The 17,862-nt window shown below is 49.6% G+C and overlaps 1 protein-coding gene across 7 annotated transcripts in view; it reads left to right on the forward strand.

Annotated features, from left to right (window-relative positions):
* HEG1 (heart development protein with EGF like domains 1) overlaps positions 1–17,862 on the forward strand; it is a 63,247-nt gene that overhangs the window by 1,641 nt on the left and 43,744 nt on the right. For 6 of the 7 annotated variants that reach the window (XR_012623756.1, XM_074828693.1, XM_074828694.1 and 3 more), the window contains exon 1: positions 5,629–5,985. Coding sequence is in view for 6 of the 7 variants with exons in the window: in XM_074828693.1 (XP_074684794.1) it covers positions 5,808–5,985 (178 nt within the window). In the remaining variant the exon portion in view is untranslated. Of the gene's footprint in view, positions 1–170; positions 225–747; positions 828–2,286; positions 2,364–5,628; positions 5,986–17,862 lie in introns of those variants that run through there. The other variant, XM_074828696.1, reaches the window with a different exon arrangement.

The raw sequence follows: 17,862 nt of genomic DNA on the forward strand, positions 1-17,862 counted from the left end.
TTAACATTTAGGTTAGTGGGAAACCGAGGTTATTTGAATTATTGCCCTTGACTGGTGAATTTTAGAACACGCAGTTACTGAGATAAAAGACAGAAAATTTTGTAGACAGGCTATAAATATGGTAACTCTATATAAAAGAGGTATCTAATGGACTTGCTTATATTTCACAGTGGCGTGTTGCTGAGACTCAGATTTGGCGTAGCATCACTTAAACCTGAGATGAGGTGAGACCTCAGCAGTAACAGCCTTAAAAGCTATGGAGGAGAGGCTCTAGCAGCAAACTGCAGGCTAGAAATAAATAGCTTTAAAGCCTATATGGCTTTAAAGAGAGGCTCCTTTCCTTTCTGCTTTCTGCTCCTTGTGGCTTTTTTCATGTGATTTTCTTGCACATGCCCCCCAATACCTGGGATTTGCCCCCCTCATGCGAGAGTGAATGGAATAATGGGTGCGCTCCAACAAATGCAGTGGTCAAGGAGCGCACCTGTAATTTTATTGGATCCAAATGTTACTTGTAAACTTTGGAGGGGCTTCTTTCTGGATTTTAAGGATGCTGCTGTGCAGTGTTTTGCTCAGCTCCGAAATGGCTGGGTTTTTGTTGATGTGCTCCAAATCAGAGCTGGCTGAAAAGGATCCTAAAAGAAATAAATCAGAAATTTAGAATTGCTTCTTCCCAGCTAGATTTAAATGACTGTTTGGTTTGTTGTTTTTAAATGCACCATCATTTTAATTTTTACATTTTTCTGTGAGGGATGAGAAGAGACCACAAGACCTGCATCCATTCTGACCTCCGAATGGCAAGTATCTGGAACAAGCTGCTTCCAATGGAGGTACAAGGCAAGCAGTTCTCGTAAAAATAAATCAATAAAATACCACCACCCCCAAAATTTCAAGAAAAATGGTTAGGTTCTAAGTGCCTTTTGGATGATTTGGATCCATTAATGGATGGCTTACGGCATCGAGAGGAGATGGGGAAGGTAATTAATGACTCAGAAACTATCTGTCCACTTCAGAAACTCAGGACTTTTAATAACAAATTCCAGGAGTAGAAAACATTCACTTTGTACTTTAATTCATCATCAGCTTAAAACTTGTCTGAGGTTTATGAGCCTGATCCAACATTTGGACAGATCTGGGCTGAGTTTCAAGGGAGCTGCAGGAGTTTCATGACATTGGCCGGGGCTGCGAAAGGCTCCTATAGAAGCAGAGAGAAGGGACCAGTCAAAGTAATCCTGACGAAGTGCTACAGAGATGCTCCTTCTGTAGAGACTCCTGTGGTTTTTGGTGATTTCAGACCAAAACAATGCAGAACCAGGCAAATTCGGTCATGTGTCTCCAACCCCTCAATCTGGAGAGTGGAAATCAAGGTGAAATACTGTTTTTCCTCCCCCAAAACAAGGTGATGGGTGGGATTCAATTAATCAGTGTATAATATCAATCATGGTTTATATAGTTATGTTAGAGACTTCCTGTGTTGATGAGGTGTTTGTTTATTTTTAACTCCTTTGTGCATTAAATGTGCTGGTTGCTTTCAGATGGAAGTGTTAAATGTATTTTATACATAATTCAGGGAGTTGTCTGAGGTAACAGCCTCTTTCAGGAGGATGTGGTGGCATTAATTTACATCAGGGTTTGCCTGGCCCATCCGACTCCTCAGGCATGATTTCATGCATTTAAATCTCCTATTAGCTTTGTCCTCTGAAGAAGGGAGGGGAGCAGCTCTCAGCCTAGAGCTGCCCTGGAACGATTATTAGCAGGATGCAGCAGCAGAGCGTGCAGTTGTGCCACGGGGATAAACAACTCCAGGACCACGCAGGGAAAAGCCAAGCGCCGGTGGCCTTTGATGAGTGCTTGTGCTCCACACAGCCACCTTCATCCTGTTGCAGCACATCCTCCTCCCACCACTGATGCTTCCTTGGCCTCCCAGGAGGGTGTCTAATGTGGCACGTGGGTGTCAGGGGTGGTATCCCCACCACCCCACCCTCTGCAGCTCCAATGGATAAAAAAAATCCAGTTTAAAAAAAAAAAGTGAGATTTTTTTTCCATGTATTCATGTGGCTGTTGGAGCTGGAGCTCAAAAATATCAGTCATAAATTGACTTCTTCAGTGCAGGGATATTCCTTATGAAGCGGTGAAGGTAGAAATAAAATAACATGGCAGGAAAACATAGTAGCTTTAAATTTACAGCCACTAAACCTTGGCAAATTAGGCACCTGGGGGGGGGGGGAGGGGGAAGGGATGGCCTTTGGGAAGTCTGAAACTGCCTGAATATTGGTGTTTCCTTTCCAGGTGCTTGTGAATAATGTGCTGCTTATGACTGGAACCTGGAACCATGACGGAGAGAGGAGAGAGATCATTTTCTGATGGTAAATACTGGTTTAAACACATGGGTTCATGCTGTGGGGCTTTTGCTGGGGCTGGTGAAGGCAGCAGCCTCACCGCTGCCGTGTGTGCCAGAGGCTGCAACGGGCAGTCCCTGGCCCCAACGGTGCGTTTTCCTGCCTATATTAAGCTCTGCCAGGATGAGGCCGATTCAAGGGCAGCACAGGCCCCGTTGGCCGGTGTTTCCTGGTGCTGGCGGTGCATATGGGCGTGCAGTCCTCGTGGTCATCCTTGTCACAGTCACAAAATGCCTTGTTTGGTTCAGAAATGCAGGGTTACAGCAGCCTGGGCAGGTTTAATGGCAATTTGGGAGAGGGCATTAGCTGCTCCCCACCCCACAGGGTGTTAATCCAGGTCCTCACCACTCACAGCTTGGTGGGTCACGCTACGGTTGCACCGCAGGGGCACGGGGAGACGGAGCCATTCGATATGGACACCGGTTGTTCTTTCAGCAACGTTTGTTTTGCATTTGCCTGCTTCTGCTATTGCTCTCGATGCGCCTGTTGAGTAAAACAGTAGGAAGAATTTATTGAGACTTTTTTGGAACAGCATTCGATACTGTGCTTCCTGCTGGTTGGATTTACAGTTTGGGAGGATGCAGTAAGAGCAGGGAGCTGCTACGTGGCTTAGATGTTGGGGAAGTCTCTTGTGAAAGGTGGGAGGAAAGGGTTGAAAGCTGTAGGCTTGGTGTTATGGTGAGAATTTGAGAGTGAGTGGACAGGAGAGAATCCATTTCACGTCAGGGCTGGGTTTGCTTTTATTTGCCCCACAGAGCCCTGATGGCATATAGTTGACCTCAGAGAGGTTTCTCTGCCCCTGCTACCTCACCTGTATCGCACAGTTAAAGGATTTAGGAAAGTGTCAGATTTGCTTGTTGGCAAGACTTTCATTTCAGGGACTAACAAAACTTTCTGAAGAATCATGAATGTTACTGATATTACTTACTGTCCTAGGAATCAGTAATGTGGAGTCCTTCATTTCATGTATAAAGATATCCCCAAATATTTGAGCTGCTGCTCTATGCTCCCTGTGCCATCTCCTAAAGTAACAAAATACTTCACAGTGCTTCATCTGAGCTTTAACTCAGTCCCATGATGGCATGCTATTTAGTGGTGTATTGGTCTCTCCATCTTATCAATGAGGAAGCTTTTTTTTACACAGCCTAATCCATAAAGAATGTGTAAGTACATTGACACAGGCTGAAGCAGCCTAAAGATGTCCTGTGTGGATCATGCATGCTGGTGGTAACTGCCTGTGGTTTCTGGGTCACTCAGATGTCCCCTTTGCTAGGACTGGGGTGTTTACTTGTATAATTAAAGTGTTGTCAGGATTTTTTTGTGCTTCATTTCCTAACATGTAGCACTTCCCAAACAGACACTAGGTTAACTTATTCCTTGAGGTTAAGCAAATTTGAAGCAAGATGATGCCAAAAGTTGCAGGGAACAGAATAGAGAATGGGTTGATAGAGGGGTGCCTCAAGGGGCTGCCTTTTTCAGTGGTTTCCTCTGTGATTACACAAGCAGCAGAGCCAAGATTTCCAAGTGTGCTTCGTTGCAAAGCTGTGTGGGAAGGTGCAGAAAACACCCACACATTGCGAGAAAAGCATGGGAGCAGGGGAGACCAAGTCCTGCGTCTGGGTAAAGCCAAGGACATTAGCATGCTGGTGTGGGCTCATCAGTGCCACCTTTTGGGTGGAAGAGGCTTTCAGGAGAGTTTGTGTTTCTCAGCTATCGATTTGCGCTTTTGCTGAAGGGAGAAACGGGGAGTGGGACGCTGAGGGCCAGATCTGGGTTTTGTCCGAGGCTGCAGCTACCTGGATGTGGTGTATTGTCACTTGTTATCCCCCGCTTGGAAATGTCGGATTCTGCTGGGCTTGTGGAAATTAAGCCTGATTCTGAAACAGCTCGAGGGAAAAGCAAAGGGCCCAGAGGGGAGAGGCTGCCCAGGACGAGTTTCTGTTCCCTGGGGAGGGAGAGCTCAGCTTGGGATGCCAGCAGCCTCGGGATGCCAGCAGCCTCGGCAAAGCCCGACTTGCTGTTCTGTGGCGTTATCTCTCGCAGAACCAGGAGCATGAAGTTATGAAAGGGAATTTCAGAACAATAAAGGGAAATCCTTTGCCTCCCGTACAGCCCAGCCTGGGAAATTCACCACCGCAAAGAAGTTGTGGCCTCAAATGCGGCTGCTGGCCTTTAAAAGAGAGCGGGTTAGCTTTATAACCAATAAAAGAGTTGAAGTTATTTGGCAGGGACTTGATTTCAATGGGAATTAAGTTTGGGGCTATCTAATGCTCACCACACTCATGTGGAAAGAAACTTTTCAGTCCTGCAGAGCACTGCACAATCGGCCAGGTTTCCATCTGCTTCCGAAGCTGTAGTGGTCGCAGCCAGAGGTGTGATAGGGGACTCGATCAATTGATCAATTGGCTTTGTTTGTCTGCAGCTTAAAAATGAGCGTGGGAGTGTAACGGCGCCGACCCCCCCACAGCCATGTGTGGGGTGTCCTTATGGCAGCTGGGTGGTTTTGGCCTGTTCCTCCCGACCTCCATCGCGCGTGGGGCCTGGAAAGTGAAATAGGGCAGCGCTGCCCTTGAGAGCAAAATTCAGGGGTGACACTGCCCGGAGCGGGGGGGTGGCACTGCCAGGAGCGGGGTGTGTGTGTGTGTGTGTGTGTGTGTGACACTGCCCGGAGCGGGGTGTGGCACTGTCGGGGGGGGCGGTACTGCCAGGAGCGGGGGGGGGTTGACACTGCCCGGAGTGGAGCCCCCGCACCCCGCCGGGAGCCGCTGCGCGGGGCGCGAGACTTGCGCGCGGTCTGCATTTAAGCGCGGTAGCGATAATGCTGCGGCACCAGGGCACCTCCTCGGTGGCTTGTGGCGGGGGGTGGTGGGCAAGGGGCTTTCCTGCTCGCCCAGCGCTGCTGAAGATGCATCAGGAAAAATAAAGTAAAAATAAAAATATTTTTAAAATAGCAGTAACAATAATGCTGCTGCTGCTGCTGCACGCAGCCGGGTGAGGGAGCGGGCGGCCCGACGGCTGCGCGGGGCGGGAGGGGGCGGCCGCTCGGGGCCGGGCCGGGCCGGGGGGGGCCGTGCCGAGCCGGGCCGTGCCGAGCCGAGCCGAGCCGCGGCTGGGTGATGTCAGGCTCGAGGAGGAGCCTCCGCCGCCTGCCCTTTTACTTTCGGGCGCCGGCACTTGGCCGCAGGCTGCTGCCGCTGCTGGTCGGGCCCCCCCGCCCCCCCCCCTTCGCCCCCTCCGCGATGGGTACCCCTCGCTTTTAAGACCGGGGCGGCCGCCCTCTGCGCCGCCCCGGCGCGGGGGGGCACTGTGAATTAATTAAAAATCGCTATTTACGTGGTTATTCATTGCCCCGCTCTGGGCATGTGAACAACCACCACCCCCCCCCCCCCCCCTCCATCCACCCCCAGCGCCATGCCGGCAGCCTGCACCCTGCTGCTGCTGCTGGGGCTGGGGCTGGTCCCGCCGGCCGGGTCGTTGCCCCTCGCTTCCCTTCGGCGTCTTCTTCCTCCTCTTCCTCCTCCTCCACCGTCCCGAAGCCGCCTCGGCCGCCCCTGCTCGCCTCCCGCCGCGGGACACGCCGGCAGCCCGGGTGAGTGAGTGCCCCGCTCCGCCGTGGGGATGGGATTTGGTCCCGGCACCGCGACCGAGGGTTGCTGAGCATCGCGGCATCACCTACGCCCAACCCCCCCACCCCGCATCCCTCTCCCAAGCACTTTTAACCTTGCTCACCCAGTCCATCGTGGTAGAGGCAAAGCGCTTCAGCGGGTGAAGGTTTGGGATGGGAATCGTCGGTGGGAAACTGTTAACTGTAAACACATTGTAGCTGCGTGGACTGAGTCTAAGGCAAACGGTGGAAACTTCACAAGAGGAACTTGAGGAATGTTCTGGTGGGGACACGCGTCCACCCACCAAAATGCTTCCCAGGCAGGAATTCGGTGGCTCCCGTAGGTGGTCTGCAGGGTCTGAGTCACCTACTGCTCATCTTCAGACCTGCCCTTATCTCACCTTAGGTGTTGCCCCACATCCAGGTGTGGGGACAGATGCCATCGGCTCTCTATAAATACCCTCACTCTGCATCGCCTACAGACTGTCAGATTAGTCATGTATAAAGTCATATTTTTCCTTGCACACCACATCTGCAGTGTCGTTATCAGGAGCAATGACTAGTTTGGTGCTTTTACAAATGATGCTGCATTTGGTTTCAGCACAAGGTAAACCATGTTTTTCCCAGAACAAGCAGGGCTCGTTTCAAGTGTCACCCAGTAAACTGGTTCACTTACTGAAGAAGACCCATAGCTCTAAGGATGACTAATTCTCAATGAGTTTGGAAAGTGCTGGGAGTCTGCAGGTGATATAAGGAAATCCAATACGCCAAAATAGTCCGAGTTGGTTTTAAGATTGATCGCCTGGAGCTGGACTGTCAGATTTCATCTTTTAATTTCTGATGTGGAGGCAATATCATGCTTTGGTACTGGGGGTTAGGTTTACTTTCACGGAGCTATACAATTTCAGGAAATGTGACAAAACTACATTTATAAAATTTTAGTTTTCTGCACAAAGTGTGCCTTTGTAAGATATATCCATGCTAAACAAAATATATAGTTGGGGATATTGACTGGAACGTACCCTGCAGTGGATTCAAAAGCTCCTAACTAACAGCGTTTGTGTGAGAGCAGCCTGGTGACTAGGATCCTGCACTTAAGGAGGTTTGAGTCTGTTGCCAGCTCAGCCACCTCTTTGTGCCATTCCAAGTGTCAGTTTGTCCTCCAGACTGGGAGAGAGTAATGCTGTTTTACCTGCTATCAACCTTGTGAAGATAAAATCTGCAACTTGCCAGGAAAGTGCTCGCCTATTATTTGACAAGAGCTGCACAAATTCCTCGGTGGATAGAAAAAACTATTTAATTTCAGCTCAGCTTTCGGTTTGGCATCTTTTCCTGTGACCTTGATGACTCCTGAGAGTCAGCGGAGGAATGCATTTCCTTTGTTGAGAGTCTGAAAAGCTTGAACTATCTGTCCACATGCTGGAAAAGCCATTTGTCTGGCTACCAGCGTCTGGCCGCCCGGCTCAGCAGTGGAGGCTTTGCTCCGTGCAGCCCGTGCTCGGCAGCTACAGGTGCTCGTGAATCATGTCAACCCCGTCCAGAAGGAATGGGGGACGCATCATGAAGGAGTGATAAATAGCCCGGCAGTAGCTTGCTGTCTAGCAAACAGCATCATGAATTACGCTGGGTCCTGACAGCCGCGATTCACTCGCTGTTAGCTACAGCTCTATGCTTGTCAGTCAAGGGAATTGTTTGGCGTTACGGGAGCAGGCTGATGGGATCTCCTGAATCACTCACAGGTTGAGCTGTAGATGCTTGAGAAATCCCTGTTTATCTCTGCTTCTGCCCCTGTGTTTTTCACCTTTGAAAATGCTTGCTTGAAGTGTGTGGGGGGAGTATTTCTTGTGAACCCATCACCCTGGCGCTACGTGGAAATGAAGATTACATCTCTGTTTGAAACATGTCTGAGGTTAGGCGGCAAAAGCCCTTTCTCAGGCAGGGCTTAGCGAGCAGATGGTGAGGCAGTGGGTGTAGAAATGGAGCTTTTGAGTCTCTGACAAAGCATGGGGTGAGGGAGTGGAGCGGGAGCCGGGCTGCCCTGTGGAACCTCACTGCCTTCCCTGGCCTGCCTGCGCCTCGGACCGCATCTGCCGCCCCTCCCTGCCAAACCCACTGTGGGCTTGTCTGGTGAAGAAATGAGGACAGATGGCTTTCACGTGTTGTTTAAAGTACAGGCTGAACCCAGGGAGAGGAACATAGGAAAAAATGTAGGTGAAGTAGGAAGTGAGAAAGCTGGTGACAGTAAAGTTAAAGCATCATCAAACCCCTCCGTGAAATTCCTCCTGGCAGCTGTTTCACATGGGCGCTGGGTGAGCCGAAGGGCACTGTCTGCCACCAGCCTGGGGCGGATGGGGGTTCGGTTACAAGCTCTGTCCTCCTGCAGGTCTCCTTATTTCAGGTTTCCCATCTGTAAAATGGGAATAATTCCAGTGACACCACAGGAACAGCAGAGGTGGCACTTAGCCCCTGACAAAGTCACTATGTCTGGTGTCTCCCTCTGCTTCTGCAATGTCCCTTTTCCCTTTACTTTTGACCCGCACTGATGCCCTGCCATGCTGCCCAGCACAGCGCGGAGCCACCGGCCATGGACTTGCCCTGAGAAGTTGATCTGCTTTTCTGCCATCTGTGTCCGGCCTTCTGTCCTTTCTCCCTCTCTCCTGTGCCAGCTGCCGCCTTTCTTTGCAGCTTCCCTGGTGGGAGCCCTGGAAATAAGGTGTGAAATCACCCGAGAAGGAATCAGCTTAGCTTGCAGCAGAGATTTAGGCTGGCTGCTAGGAGAAACTTCCCAGCCCTCTTAGAGGGGCAGAACAGTCTGCATTTATTTATGTATTTTTTTTAACTTTCTATCTTTGAAACTTTTTGTGTGAAGAAGCAGCAAATTTAGGAGCAAGGGAAGAAGATTATGAGAATGCTTGTTTGCACAAAAGTATTGGTATTGCCTCCAAACCTGCCTCAGATTTCACAGTATGGATTTTGTGGCTCCTGGGGGGCAGAAGCCCGCTCCCCGTACAGTCACATCGATGCAGAGATGTGTAAGGAGCTGCTGTTTAGTTTTGATAGGATTTCAGGTGACTGCTGGTGGTGCAGGAAGGATGCTTCCTCCCCCAGCAGTGCGGGGACAAGGAAGAATCACCTCCCATGCCTCTATGCTGCTATCAAAAGACCCGTAGGCTGCAGGGTTTTATTTCTTGGGCATCTTCACTGCCCCTCTCTGTGAGCTGTAAGTGGATTTGGTTGATGTGCTACTAACATGAAGTCCCCGGAGTTGTATAGATTCAGCTCTGCTCCTTTGGGGTACATAATTAAAAGCATAAAAGAAGAGAGAAGAAAAAGAGTTTCAGAAAAGGAGGGAGATAAGAGATCAGCTTCCCTTCCCCTTCCCCATCCCAAGCCCCTGAAGGTAACGAGGGTCGTGCACTGACTGGCTGGGTTCGCATCAGTCTGTGAAAGCACTTTGCATGATATTTAAGTGGTAAATAAATAGTCCGAGAGATAACTGTGTAACCTGACTGGCAGGGAGCACACCGTGATGCATATTGATTTACACCTCCATACATAGCGAATGCGAGTGCTAAGCTGTGACCAGGGCACAGCAGGTAAGGGGATAGCTGCTGTAGCTAAAGCCCCTTATTGGGCTCTCCACAAAGTTTCATTTCCCAGTAGCAACCCACCAGAGCCAGCCCACGCCCATTCAGCAGGTGTTCACAGTGCGCTCTGCTCCAGCAGCCATTGCTACTTCAGAAGGATAATTTAATTTGCTCTAATTTTCACTCATAGTTGGGAAGATGAGGGAGGCGGGCGGTTGCTGCTATGTCTGGGGGGGCTGATGCCAGCCTTGCTGGTGTGGGGGTGCCTCCCTCTGGGAATATTATTTTCAGTATCCAAAGTTGCAGATACTGATGAGTTTAGAGGAGCATGGGGTTTCTGGCACAACTTGCTTCCTTCACCTGCTTCACCTTACAGATCCCAATTTTTGGGCTGGCAGTCAGAAACACTCTGTGATTGAGCTCCCAAGCTGTTCTGCGTGCTGCCTCCATCCTCCCTGTCCCATTCCTCTACAGGGGGCATGTCACAGCAGCTGAGTGCCATGTGGAGGTTCCATCACCACCACATCTCTAAGAGGTGGCAGAGGATTATGCTTATTTAGTGGAGGGAGTGTGGTACTAAGCTAGAAAGGCACTTGGTCTTGGTGTGCAAAACTCAAATGGATGCTGCCATGGCTGGGACTGTGCATGTGAAACATAAAGCCGCTGCTTCAAATCCGCAGTGTTTCAGGCAATCCTGCGAAAGGGATTTTGGGAGGTGCCTTGGCAATAGAAGCAGGGGATTGCTCTGTCCCGTGAGCTACCGAATGAGGTGCTGAACTGTCCCTTGGGTGAAAATGGAGACCAAAGCCTGGCCAACTGTAGGTGTGTGCTGGCTGCCTGCTTGGGTGCTGCCGCCAGCCAGCCCGGGCACCAGGGCCATGCCTGCTGCTGCGGGAGCTGCTGCTGGCCCCGATCACTGCTCTTAGGGCTGTACAGAAGCGGACTGAGACCTTAGTAGCATCAGGCTGGTCGTGATGGCTGTATTTATGAAGCAGTCATCCAAGCCAATAAAAAAAAGCACAGGCTAAGGCACTATTTCAGTGAAGTTAATCAAGCCAATAAAACCTGTCAGTGTAGCAATAGTGTTTCAGTGCTGTGGTGTAGAGACTAAGGCACTACCAAAGTCAGCGGCTCTTCTGGAGTTGCTACTGAAAGGACCCACTGGCTGGTGTTGTGGGTGCCCCATCAACGGTAGCTGTGTACCATTTCCAAAATAAGGGTAGGTACACAGTCAGTCATAGGGCTCAGCTATGGCTGAAGCTGCTGCCTTTTTGCAGCACAAAAATGCTGTCTGCCTCTATCTGTGCTGTGGGGAGACAGGAGGGGACATGTCAGGCTGTGCCCAGTCTGGCTGCCCCTCCATGTGTGGAGTGTTCAGGGCAGGGCTGTGACCTCCTAAATACCCTGGGGAAATGATCTGGAGCTGGATGGATCATAGATAGCCAGTGTAAATCCTCTGGATTCTGGCTTTGCTTCCCCACGTAGTTTCAAGAGACTTTCTCAGGTATGGAGGGTGAGGAGGGTCTGGGTAGGTCGGGGTAGATGGACCGCACCGCTCACGCCTGGGCTGATCCCCTCAGCCATGCATGGAGCTCCTCTGGAAAGAGGCACGGCCCCCAGATCCTGGCACCTGTTGTGGTGTCTTCGTGCAAAGAAGCTTTTGGGGCAGTTTGACCATCCAGAGTGTCAGAAGGTGCTCCAAGCAAATTAAAGGTTGGTTTTTCGTAATATTCCCCTGATAATGTCCAATACAAAATCCATAGTCTGTAGCTCATGAACAAGCTTGTCACGAGGCCTTAATACCCCAACCACAGGCCCTGTTATTTACATTCGATTGAAGATGTAGGTCATACAATATGTTTTTTTCTCTTTCCTGATTAGCTGAGCGTGAAAGGCAGAATCCAATTTTCAGTGGCAGTAGACCTGATTACAAATTCAAATTTTTATTTCTCTGAGCAGTTTTGTGACATTTGCATTGTAATTTGCTGTTTCCATAAATAATAGAGGTTCATTTATGGGAATATTCATCCAGAGCAGATGCAAGAGGGCTACAAGCACAGGCTTGGTGGAAGAATGAAGTCTTTGGGTGCCTATCAGGAGAAAATGGTTTTGGCACAGCTGGCCACCCTTCCCTCTCACCCTTCTCTGCATACATACAGCTGATGCCTGTACACCCACCACCATATACTTTTTAAAGCCCGGGTGTTATACCATAACATCCTGCTGCTTCAGCAAGGGGCATGGTTCATTTATGGCTCTTTGATTATGCAAAGTTCGCATTCATCTTTTCAGGCTGAAATCATTTGCGTCCAAGGACAAGGAGAGAACTTTCCCACCCAAAAGGGAAATGATGTTGCATTACTGAGCGGCCAGCCCAAGTAATAATATAATCTTAGAAAAATGCAGTTCCCTCGAGTAAAGGAAGCTCTGTAAACTTCAGCTCCTCCAAGCTGTTAGCGTAGCTGTTGCCTGTGTTATAGTAACGCTGTTGTCAGACCCAGTCTACTGACATGCTCAGGAGAGAACAGGGAAAAAGGGAGTAAGAACCAGTTCTTGCTTAAAATGAGGACCTCTCATAGGATCTGAATACGGTGAGGTTTATAATACAGAATTTAGGATCTTGGGTCACATCCCTTCTTTGCTGTTAATTTGTTTTTTATCTCAGCTGGGTGCTGGATGGGATGATGTTCACCCCTGGTCCTGAAGAGCTTGGAGAAGGGGCAGGCAGAGCCAGGGTGAGCAGAGGGATCAACTGGAAGAAGGTAGAATGATGTGAGGTTTCCACTCACTGGGTTGCTGGGGTCAAAAGTCTGGTTGTGTAAAACCAGGGGAGAAAGAGGCTCATTTTTAGAACTGTCAGTGTTTGAGCAAACCCATGCAAGGGAGGGACGTGTGATAGTTACTCCGTAGCAGTACCTGTGGTTTGCTCCCTTCTGCTCACCATGGGGTGGGCGGCGGTAGTGTGTGCTGTGGTTTATTTTGGGCTCTGTGGGTGCTGAGTGCATACGGGTCCCACAGCCAGGGCATGGACCAAGCCACGGAGACCCTCCTTCATCTGGGTGCAGCAGCTCCCCAAGCCAGACACTCACTAGTCTTCTCTAGCAAAGTGCTGGTCTTCATAAAACTTGTAGGAACTTGCTGTCTTGGAGGTCTCTGTCTCCAGGCTAATTTGTTTCAACGTAGGAGGACAAGCAAAGCTGTCTCAGGAGTTTCATCTCTTCAGAAGGCAGTATAAAATACATGAGATATAAAAACATCATTTAAAAAGTGCCTGAAATGCAAAACTCAACCTATTTCCTATTAGCAGGGCGCTTATATGAAGTATCCTACAAGCTGTTGCCGCTCCTGTGCTGCTGCCCTCAGTCCCTCCCATGGCTTTGGATGAAGGTATTTCCCATTGCCTGTCCTCTGCTCAGGCAGGGCTGTTGAGGAGGCTTATGCATCCACCGTGCCCTTGACTTGCAGTCATTTGATAAATAGTTTTGCAGTTGGTTACTTAAGCATCTCTGAAGCTGCAGTCAGCATCTCGGCTGTGGGTGAGGGAGTGCTGCTGCCAAAGTCAGGATCTGGTCGAGAGCCTCCTAAGCTTTGGCTGTCTTTCCTTAAAACCCCGAAACCTGGAGTTGTCATTACAGGAGAATCGCTTAGAGGAGAAGAAAAAGAGCTTCTGGCTATCGAGGTGGTAGATAAAAAACCCTTGAAAACGTGAGCTGCAAATCCAGGAGACACACAAGAAGTCCAGTCTGGCTGTATTTAAAAACACCACTAGCTCAAAGCTGAACTCCAGAGGCTTTTGAGTCCAGACGGAGGGGCTGTTTCAGACACTCCTGCTTGGCAGGGCTCTGCCTGTGTGTCTGCAGGAGAAATGCAACCATCTTAATCATCTTGCTTTGCTAGGAAAAGAGAGGGTGTGCAAAGAAGTGCAGGGCAATGCAGCAGGAAAACTGGGTGAAAACCCAGTTGTTTTCTGTCCAGCTGTCTGAATACCTTGTGCAAGTGCTTTGACCTTGGCAGATTGACTCTCTCCACTGGGAGAAGCAAGCTCCATCTGCCTTTTCATTCTTTGCAAGGATGTGAAGCTAGGAGGACTTTTAAAACTACTTTTGCAGCATCTCGACTGTGGTCTGGCCAGTTTAAGCTGTTTGAGGGTGACCGCATCACTCGCAATGTGACTAAATGCTGCAGGTCCTTCCCTTTGCCCTGTCTGCGTGAGCACCCCATCTTGGGCTCCCCAGTCAGTGCTTGCAAAAAATCCTCTAGAAACGCTGTGACCTTTACAGTTCTTTCACCAAGGCAAACACAGAGATGTTTAAGGGACCTTTTGCACAGTGGTTAGATGGCAACAAGGATCTTGCAGCTAAAGTTTGGGAGAAAATACCCTTTTTTTTAACCCTGAGCTAATTTAGCTCTGGGATGAAATCAGCTGGGAAAGGAGTGAGGAGGAATTTTAAGTGGTCTGATAGAAAGGCATGCAAACTGTGCATGAAGGGTTAACTTGGCAGGGTTAATGGTTGCCCCAGGGGTGCAGCCCAGGCTGCATCTCCCAGAGGACATGTGTTGCACATACACATTCAGGGTGTTTTTCTCAGCATTTTTCAGCATGCTGGGATGGCAGAGGTTTTAAAGGCCATTACAGGAATCGGTCTGACCTCTTGCCTCTATAACCAGGCGGACATGGATGTCATTTCTTCTACCAGAACCACCCTCAGATTCCCTCAGGGATCTCCAGATCCAGGAAGAAACCTATTCAGGAGTTTTGGACTGATGGGCAGGCTCCTTTGGGTTGCCAGTGGCAAAGGATGGCTCTTTTTTTCTTGAAGAGCATGCTAAAAGGCACTTCTGCATCTGGAGTGACAAGAGGAATTTGAATCTATAGAGCACAATTATCCACGTCACCACTTGTTAGGACGCTGGCGTTAACACCCTTCCTCTTGCGGAAAATCTCTTAAGCCCTGAGGACCGGTGTGAAACATCACGCTCTGTTCAACTTCACTGAAGGGAGGATGAATCACACTAAGTTGAAGATTTGGCTTCAATATATTATCGGAAAGATACGTTCTGTGATAGCGTAGCAGCAGGGCACAGCAGCCCACCCAGGGCAGCAGGACCTGTCTTGCGGGGAGGAGTATGCGTACGTTGAGGGGTGGAGGTTGGCGGTTGGATATCTGAGGGATTTTTGGTTTGGTTTTGTTTTTTGACCGCTCTATAGAAGCAAAAGGCAGGTCTGGAAGGGATCTCAAGGTATCTCCCAAGGGATCTCAAGACATCTCCCCTTGCAGGATCACCCCAGAAGATGTTTATCTAACACATTTAAAATCACGTTTAAAAAAAAAATTTACTCCAGAGAAAGGCTTCACAGCTTCTCTGAATAGCTGTCCCACTGCATCCGTGCCATTATAGGTAAGAAAACACTTTCTTATCTGGGAAACTGTAGCAGCTGATAGTTAAACCTTCTGCAAAGAAAGATATCCCATACGAGTGGTGGCCAGGTTTGACCCTGCATAACTTGTAAGATCTCATGAACTGACAAGTTCAGGTAATTTAGCAATCTGGGGAGGTAATGCAAAAGGTAACCCTGTGTATTGAACTAATGTCTCCCCCCGTGATGGGAATGAATTTCTAGGAGTGGAAACATCAGCAAACCAACTGCGCATGATTTGCTTTCCTTGTCATTTGGAATCAAGGACCCTGATTGTGGAGCATAATACTGCTCTTGTAATTCAGCCTTTATCTTTGTGCTGGAGCTGTGCATAATTGTATCTGTGTCTGGAGGGACAAGGAGAAGGGTTTCAGTAGCTGGTGCTCACAAAGGCATCTTTAGAAAGCTCCTTACCCCTGGTACAAGCTTGGAAGAGCTCAAAGGAAAATACCCCTGAGTGGCTTTAGGCATTTGAACAGTCATCATTGTTTGATTCGGATTCAGTTACAGGACTAACATCTAAATGTTAATGCTTTTTAGGACATTATCAGCTCTTTCAGCAAATATAGAATGGGGCTGCAGTGTTAGACTGGCAGCCAACCTTGCAGATAAAAGCCCTTTGAAAAGATGTTTCTTAGGAGGGAAACTTGATCAGAGAGTGTAGAATAATCATGAAGATGGTCTTTTCTGAGGGACATGGAGCAAATACGATGCATGAAGAAAGCCAAATGAGGACCAGGAGGGGAATGGGAGTACCAGCAATTTCATGGCTTCCAAGAACAGTCCATACTGTGCAGACGGAGATCCTCATAATCCTGTCCTGCAAATTGCTGGTATGCCTGGAGATCGTATGGTGCTGGGTAAGCCACATCACATGTTGGGTTAAGACCGAAGTTGATGGTCACTTGATGGCATGAGTGCGCCAAGGCAGTTGGTGCGAGGTGGCTCTATGCTGGGTAATATGAGTCAGTGTGTGGACAGATGGGGTTTGGACGTAGATTTCTGGCCTCTTCATCCTCTGCGCTGCCTTGCTCAGCACACAGTGCCCGTATGCACCAATGTAGGCTGTGACCTGACCCTGACTCCTGTGAGTCCTCAGTGACAGCCCAATCCTGCCCTTTCATCACCCGTTTCCACTGCTGGCTGCCGGGCTCGGCCGTGGGGCTGCCTGCTGCAGAGCAAAGACCTGCACGCAGCTGAAAGGAGGTGTCTTGTTTTCAACCTCCTGAAACACATGCGAAAAGGCACTGGAAATGGTAAACCCCTTCCCCCCTGGTTCTCAGAAAGGAAACATGTGACTGCAGAGGCAGTGGGAGAGCAGCACAGGGCAGCGGGAGGGATGCCTGCTCCAGCCGCCCCAGGGCACGCTGCTCCTCTGCGGTGGCAGTGGTGACCGGCCGGTGGGTGCCAGCGGGGAAGGACCTGGCTCATCCCCTGGAAGAAGGAGGTCCGGCGCCATCCTGAGCCCTGCCACTGTTGCTTCCGGCAGCAGATCGGTGCGGTGTCATCTAGGAAATGCGATTTAGATCATCATCCTTTCACAGCAGATGGGGGAAGGGAGGTGCGGGCCCTTATCTCTTCTGGGGATTAATTTCTCTTTAAGCTGCTTTATTTTTTTGCCTGTTTGCTTTTTCTCCATCCCCTCCCAAGTCTCACCGTCCCTTGCTGGAAGACTAAGAGCCATGAGAGTACCCATGGTTCCTACTGCCATGACACCATGCCCTGCATCCCACCTTCAGCTGGGAGGTGAGAACTGGGTGTAAGGCTTGGGCTGCCATCAGTCTTCCTCTGGGATGGGGTTGGATTTTGCTACTCTACATGGAGGTAAGAATCCAGCGAGCTTTGTGTCTGTGTGTCACCAAAGTGCATCCACCCCTTGGTGGCCTTGTGATCTTCCTGCATCCAAAGGGCCCCTCATTCCTCTTGTCCCCACCTCCCCATCATGTCCTTGAGAAGTTGCTCAGTTCCCAGGTTGGTCATCATGCCTGGTGTGGCCGCCAGCCAGTAAAGCTCTTTGGTGTGTGCTTAGTGTTAAGCATGGAGAATACTTCCCTGGGGAGCTCTTCTTAAGTGCATTGCTAGAGCAGGTTCTGGTCAAGACACCTGGACTAAAGCCCATCCTGTGGCGATGGGCAGCATCGCTTGGCCCCCAGGGACCCATGGCAGCCCCCGGCTGCTCCCAGTGTGACCTCTCAGCATCGTAGCACCCCTTTTCCTACTCTTTCCTCCATCTTCCTGGTATTTATTGTGCCCTCCTGGCTGCGAGAAGCATCTCCCAGGCTCAGACCACTTTGGAGCAGGGACCTGTGGTTTTGTTTCCAGAGTCTGACATGACAATACCGCCTTGTTTTTGCCTGGGTCTGCAAAAGGCTGGAGTCCTTGGCTCCTGGGGTGGATGGCTCCTGCTGCATATATGCTTCACACTGCTGGGCATTGCTTTTTGATGCACTTTGAGGTTTTGTGCAGAAAAATCTGCTTCAGCCCATAGTTCTTGTGGTTTTAAGCACAATCCCAAATAATCAATAGTTTGATTTTTTTTCCCTGCAAGATCCATTTAAGTCAAATACAAGTCATTGAGTTTGTATTGGGAGTAAATAAGCTACACAGAATGACTTTAGTTATACATGAGGTCAGACAGAATGAGCTAATGCTCCCTTCTGGCCTTGAAATGAAAGTTTTCAGAAAGCAAAATTTCATTCTGCAGTTTCTAAACTGCTAGCACCTTTCCTTATGGAGGAGCCCAAGCCCCAGGGCTGCACAGCACTCTGCACCTTGTGGGGCTGCTCGCCCCTTTATTGCCGAAATATAGCCTTGCTTGGAGGCAGTTTTCTTACCAGTTTAAATGAACACAGTCAG

The sequence above is a fragment of the Strix aluco genome, chromosome 6, assembly GCF_031877795.1.
Source record: "Strix aluco isolate bStrAlu1 chromosome 6, bStrAlu1.hap1, whole genome shotgun sequence".
Classification (NCBI taxonomy): Eukaryota; Metazoa; Chordata; class Aves; order Strigiformes; family Strigidae; genus Strix; species Strix aluco.